The sequence below is a fragment of the Athene noctua genome, chromosome 25 (genome assembly GCF_965140245.1).
Source record: "Athene noctua chromosome 25, bAthNoc1.hap1.1, whole genome shotgun sequence".
NCBI classification, from domain to species: domain Eukaryota; kingdom Metazoa; phylum Chordata; class Aves; order Strigiformes; family Strigidae; genus Athene; species Athene noctua.
In genome coordinates this window covers 5,738,092-5,744,445 of record NC_134061.1, presented here as the reverse complement: position 1 = coordinate 5,744,445, position 6,354 = coordinate 5,738,092, and the positions used below count along the sequence as shown (strand labels likewise).

General features: G+C 57.6%; 1 protein-coding gene across 2 annotated transcripts; it reads left to right on the top strand.

Moving 5' to 3' along the window:
• Positions 1-215: 215 nt before the first annotated feature.
• LOC141970428 (dynein axonemal assembly factor 19-like) lies at positions 216-6,307 on the top strand. 2 transcript variants are annotated; one of them, XM_074927029.1, is made up of 3 exons: positions 216-760; positions 3,384-3,516; positions 5,063-6,307. In XM_074927029.1, the coding sequence occupies exons 1-3, from the start codon at positions 618-620 to the stop codon at positions 5,534-5,536; spliced, it is 750 nt and encodes a 249-aa protein (XP_074783130.1). In that variant the 5' UTR covers positions 216-617; the 3' UTR covers positions 5,537-6,307. The 2 variants fall into 2 exon arrangements, with proteins under 2 accessions (XP_074783130.1, XP_074783129.1); XM_074927028.1 differs by having other exon boundaries at positions 216-799.
• The last annotated feature ends 47 nt before the right edge of the window (positions 6,308-6,354 follow it).

The window sequence follows — 6,354 nt, the reverse complement described above, 5'->3', positions numbered from 1 at the left end:
GGCTGCCCGCGCCGCCTGTCGCGACAGAATCCCCCGTGCCGGCTGTCAGCGCCGCGCCCGCGGGGGAAGGGCCGGGCGGGCCGGGCGAAGCCGCCGACGCTCTCGGCGAGGTTTCGGTGGCCGCAGGGCCGGCGGGGCCGCGCGGGGCGGCGGGGCCGGTTCTGTCAGGCGCGGCCGGGGCAGCCGCGCCGGGGCCTCGCGGGCCGTGCCCGGTCGCTATGGCGACGGGAGGAGCGGCCGCGCGCGGCGGCGGGAGCTCGGCGGGGGGCGGCGGGGCTGTCGCGACAGAGAGAGCGGCCCCGGGGGCCGGCGGCGTGTCGGGGCCCGGCGGGGCTGTCGCGATCGGCGTGAGGTTCCCGGCTGCCATCCACGTGCGCGGCCCGGCAGGGCTCTCACGATAGCAGTGGAGTCCCCAAGGCCAGCCCTGGCGGGCCTGTCACGATACGAGTGGGGGTGTCGCGACGGGAGCGGGTCCCCGGGGCCAGTCCTGGCAGGACTGTTGTGACAGGAGGGGGGTCTCTGAGGCCAGCCCCGGCAGGGCTGTCACGACAGGAGCGGGGTCCCCTGAGGGTCCCCAGAGCCGCCCGCCCGCTCTCCTGCCTGGCGGCGGGGCCGGGATGGAGGCGGACGGAGCCCTCGACCCCGCGGCGCTGGAGCGGGAGCTGCGGGCGGCGGTGGCGGCCGACGAGAGGCGGGAGAGGGAGAACGAGGCCAAGCTGCGGGCCGTGCGCCAGCGCGTCCCCTCCTACGAGGAGTTCAGGTCCGACGGGGGATGCCCGGGGCGGGGCGGGGGCTTCAGGTGCTTCCCCACCCCAAAGGGCTTCGTCCACAGCGAAGCCTTGCTTGGTGCTGGGGGCTCCAGCCTCACAGCGGGGGGTTGGAGCTCTTTATTTTGGAGCTCCGGTTCTGGGACCCTGGTGGGTTTTGAGCTCAGACTTTGCTCTGAGAGGGGGTTGAGCTGATTATCTGTGCTTTCTGCTCGGGGTCACCACGAGCTTGGCTTGGCGGGGCAGCAAACCCAGTTTTAGGATTCCCAAAAAGGCCACAGCCCCGTGACACAGGGTCCGGGTGGGACAGAAACTCAGCCTTGTTTAGGATTTTCCCCCCTAAAATCATCAGGCTGACGTGTGTGGGGTGAGATCTCAGCTGTTCTGCCCCGAACAGCCGGCTGCAGGGGAGGTCCTCACGGGGGCCAAGCTGTGGAGCAGCAGTGGGACCCGCGCTGTCCCCTTCCCGCCACTCTGTCGTCCTCTCTCCCCGTTCCCGGGCACAACACCCACCCCCCAAGCCCCGCCGGCCTGCCCGGCGCTCCCTCTCCTCCCCGCACGCCCCGTGCCATGGTGGAGGCGCAGCAGAGGGTGACGCCTGTCCCCGCACACCCCGCCCGGCATGTTCGTGCTCCCAAACCCGTCAGTGCTTTGTCCAAGTGGTTTGGGAGCTGGTGTGTGGCCCAGGGATGGCAGGGATGCCTCGCAGAAGCAGCGCAGGGCACTCCCAACACCCACCCAAGTCCCGGATCCACCTCTAGATCCGTCTGGGGAAGTCCCTGTCCCTCAACATCCACAGACAGGTTTGTGGGGGGATCCTACAAAGGACTTTGACCGCCCCTTGGTAAACACATACGGGATCAGATTCCATCCACGGCTTCATCTCTGTCTGCACTCAGTCATATCGTCTGATCCCTGAAAGGCAGAAAAACACCTTAAAATGCTTTTTGCTCCCCCAACTTTCTTGCCAGTCCCTATAAAGGGATCTTTGAGGGATTTTAAGCTGTTTTATCGGTGTATTGGTAACAGCAGAAGTAATCTGAGGGAGGGAACGGAGCAGCTTCTCTCTGTGGGGCAGTGTCTTCGCTCGTGTAGCCCACACTAGCACAGGAGCAGAGAGCTGGACCCCTTCAGAGATCTCCTGCCCGTTACTGGGATGACCAACTGCAGGGATTCATCCCATGGGATGAGAGGAACCACCAGAGCCACCGACTCTGGGCTGCTGTAGTTCGTTGCAGATGTCAGTGTAATAAGATGCCCAATTCAAGTGAATCCACAGAACGTACCTGCCCGGCACGCTGCAAGCTGCCAAACGGTCCCTGGCTGCTGTAAGAATTTAGGGTCTTTCCTCTGGAAGTCCCAAAGCCACAGAAAATTCAGTGTACTGTAAGAAAAAGGCAGGAGGACCCAAGATCCTGCCAGTTCTCGAGGCTCTGGCTCTAGAGGAACTGTTGGTGGAAATGCCCAGCTCCTGGGAAGCGAGCCAGTCCCCGTGCTGGGGAGGAACCATGGTGCTTGCAGCCTACAGGGAAATTCCTGCCCCGTTGGTCCTGACGACTGGATTAACACTGAGTTTGTGAGGAGGATGTGCCTGTCAAGTGCCCCCTGCTTGAAAAATCTTCTGTTTTCCTCTGACCCATCTCTGATGCTTCATGATCTCATTTGAATCCCCATCTTGTTTGATAGAATCGCAGAATCACAGGATGGTTTGGGTTGGAAGGGACCTTAAAGCCCATCCAGTGCCACCCCCTGCCCCGGGCAGGGACACCTTCCACTAGCCCAGGTTGCCCAAAGCCCCGTCCAACCTGGCCTTGAACCCTGCCAGGGAGGGGGCAGCCACAGCTGCTCTGGGCAACCTGTGCCAGGGCCTCACCCCCCTCACAGGGAAGAATTCCTGCCTTACGTCCAGTCTAAACCTGCCCTCTGTCAGTTAAAAGCCGTTGCCCCTTGTCCTGTCACTGCAGGCCCTGGTAAAAAGTCTTTCTCCGACTTTCCTACAAGCCTCTTTCTATACATTGAGAGGCCTCAGTAAGGTCTCCCCGAGCCTCCTCCTCTCCAGGCTGAGCACCCCCAGCTCTCAGCCTCTCCCCGCAGCAGCGCTGTCCCAGCCCTCAGACCGTTCCCGTGGCCTCTGGCCCCGCTCCCACAGGTCCATGTCTGTCCTGTGCTGGGGACCCCAGAGCTGGACGCAGGGCTCCAGGGGGGTCTCACAAGAGCGGAGCAGAGGGGCAGCATCCCCTCGCCTGACCTGCTGGCCACACTGCTGCTCTGGGTGAAGCCCAGGACACGGTTGGCTTTCTGGGCTGCAGGCACACATTGCCAGGTCATGGTCAATCTTTCAGCCACCAGTACCCCCAAGTCCTTCTCTGCAGCGCTGCTCCCGGTCCCTCCATCCCTGAGTCTGTTCTGGTAGTGGGGATTGCCCCAGCCCAGGCCCAGGACGTTGCGCTTGGCCCTGTTGAAGTTGATGAGGTTCACATAGGTCCACTCCTTCAGCCTGTCCAGGTCCCTCTGGATGATACATATGGCCTAAACTCAGAAATTGCCTCAGAGAAGCAGCTCAAAGCCCCACATTATTTGATGTTGCCAAGTATCCCATCCCCTTGTTGCCTGCAGGAACATCGTGCTGGCATCACACCTGAAGCCTCTAGAGAAAAAGGACAAGATGGGTAAGAGGAGGAATGTGCTGTGGAATCCCTGTGCAGTCCGTGCCAAGGCCCCGCAAGCCAGCGACGTGGAAATACCCCAGGTGAGGGACACACTTCCTGTGACTTTGTCCACGTATCAAAATTGCTCCGGAGTAATTTGGGGATTATTTTAAAATGCGAGAGTTCTTCCTAAATATCTCTACATGTGAGCAAGCCCTCAAAGGCCCCAAGCACGTGGGTGTTTAGATAACCACAGGGGTCACTCCTGGCCCCTACTTTCTGACAAGAGCTTGCATCAGCTGCTCCAAGAAGAATCTGCTTCAGCCCTGGGGAATCTAAGACCAGCTGCACAGTGTCAGACCAGAGCTCCCAGTACCCCACCTCTGCTGGTGGCCAGTACCACATTCTTGGGGAAGAGTGCCCTCCCTCGACCGCACTCTTCCAGCTGGCTGCAGTTAGAGACAGAGAGCCCGGGCCGTGCATCTGGGTCATCACATTTAATCGCCACAGACCGCAGAGCTGTGAGCGTGGCCAGTTCTCTCTCACCCCATGGTTTAGTTCTGCATCATATGGAAAAGTGCTGATTTGTTTTAAACCTGCTGCCTGATGAGTTCCCTGGATGCTCCTTAGTTCTTCAGCTGTGGGAAACAGTTACTAAACATTTTCTACCCAGGTCATTCGTGGTTTGAGTGGCATCGGTCCTGCCCCCTCCCGTGGACTCTGCCCACGCTGCTGAGTCCTGGCCACTGGACGTGGAACTGGGGATGTTTCCCAGGGATGTTTCTCGTGGGTTTTTTTGACACCGAGTTTCATTGGCCTGTTTATTATGAGATCTTTCTGCAGCTCTTCCAGGCAGCTTTGTGTTTTCGTGGACTGAGCAATGATCTGCCCAGAGCAAATTCTGTTCCGAATCCCATTAGTACTTGGGCTCTGATCTGCGGAGCTGCTCCGGTTTGTGTTTAGGCCCAGCCTGATGTTGCTGTGCCTTGTCCTCGCTCTCTGTGGAAAAGCCCAAACATTTTAACCCTCCTTCAAGTCTGTGCGTCAGTTAAGGCAGCGGTGATGAGTTCAGCAGTTCAATTCCATCGTGTATAAAACAGGATTTCCCTTTATCTGGAGGTGCCACGCGGAGCTTTGTGCCCCCTTTCAGTGCCAGCTCTGCCACAGATCCCCGCCAATGCAGCCTGTTACGAGACGGTGTGTCAGGGCCATCTGCATCTTGTCTGGGGTTTACATCTCCTGTCTTTTTTCTCCTCACTCCTTTGATTTGCCGCACAGTGCTCGAGGTGGAGCAGAGGTTTTCACTGAACTACGCCGATCTCCAGGAGACCCCTTCCCGAGCAGTGACGGTGGGTCCAGGCTGGGCAGCATGTCTGGTTCTGGTCAGGGTTGGGGTTACTCCACTACTGCTCTGTGTTCATCTGCACCAGGTTTCATGTCTCATCCATTCTTCCCTTATTTTCCCCCAAAGTTCTCTGGTTTCTAGGGGGCTTGAGGAACCTGGAATTTCTTGTCTTCATGTTTTGCCACCTCACAAGCTTTCTGCAGTCCTTTGTGACATCCACAGGTTGTTTGGGGCTGGGGGAGGATACGAATTTTCAAGTGGGAACAAACCAAAATGAACTGGATTCCTATTTTTTCTTTCAGGAACTGGATCAACTGCCCAGAACCTCTGCCGAATTTTACAGAGATTGGCGCAGATGCTTAAAAAGCGGAAGAGAAAAATACCAGTTTTTGCTTGAACTCGGAGGGGAGGCCTTGGGCAGAATTTTTCAGGCTGACTTGGGCTTTGGCCTCCTGGGTGAATTCCTTACGGTGCTGGCAGAGAACATCTGTCACGAAGACAGAGATGCCGTCCTTCAGATCTTACAGAGCCTTTCGGGCACCAAGCGCTTCGGGTTAAACGTGGATCTTCTGAGCGAGTCCGAGAAGGAGAGCAGCAGGGATTTGTTGAGGAAGCTGCGGAACATGAGTGGGGGTTACGGCACCGCTGGCCATCCCAGCAGCCCAGCTGGCTGTGGAGCAGAGAGGGAAGCCCCCCTCATGGACAGCAGCTTGCAAAGGGAAGCCGAGGAGGACAGGAGAGTGATGGAGCTGAGGAAATGTTACCGGGTCAACTGAAGGAGCAGAAGCACCAGGGTGGTGCAGAGACAGAGTGGAAAAGAGGCTCGACGCTTGGCTTTGGCATCATTGTGTGAAACGGAGCAATGGGCTATTTCTGGAGCATTGCTGTACATTTCCCTGCTCCTGGGAGCCACCCAGAGCAATAGTTCTGCACAAATAAAGGTCAGTTACCGAGAGGACTGTGCTGTGGTCTCTGGGGCAGGGTGTCCTGACAGAACTCTGTGAGAATCTCTTAGATGAGGAGAACAACCAAGGGAAAGAAAAAATTGGCTGGTATTTTGAAGGAGAAACCAGACCCCAAATTATCCCTTCCCTTTGTCATCACTGACCATTGTCACTGAGGGGATTTAAGAAATGTAACCAGTGACACTTCTTGTTTATCCGTGCAGCCGCTGGAGGTAGAATGGGCTGATGGAGGTGGAGGTGCTGTGCAGGGTGGTGTATCTGGGACTGATCGAACCAGGTATTTTATTATTATTTTACCTCAAACAGCAGGGCACGGGCTCAACCTCAGAGATCCTGTCACCTCATGGTCCAGTGATCTCAAACTCTATCTGGTTTGCCAAAATTCCACACAAATTGAAATGCAGAAGGAACTGACAGGCATCAGTCCAACAAAGAAACTCTGCAGAGCTGCCTAATAGTGTGTCTAAATGGAGTTGCACTTCTGTTTTGGCTGGAGCCCAGAGAGGCCCTCGGATGGCACAGCTCAGCACCTGCCCCCCGAGCTCCCTTGCAGTTCTACTCTGGGAGGGTTCTCAAGCTTCTCCCAAGGGTGATGAGCAGCCCCGTGTGTGTTACGTTGCTCAGACTTG

Coding starts and splice junctions, on each gene's coding strand:
- LOC141970428 (XM_074927028.1), top strand. CDS start 618: ATGGAGGCGGACGGAGCCCTCGACCCCGCGGCGCTGGAGCGGGAGCTG. Junction 800..3,383: donor GGGCGGGGCGGGGGCTTCAG/GTGCTTCCCCAC, acceptor TGTTGCCTGCAG/GAACATCGTGCTGGCATCAC. Junction 3,517..5,062: donor GCGACGTGGAAATACCCCAG/GTGAGGGACACA, acceptor TTTTTCTTTCAG/GAACTGGATCAACTGCCCAG.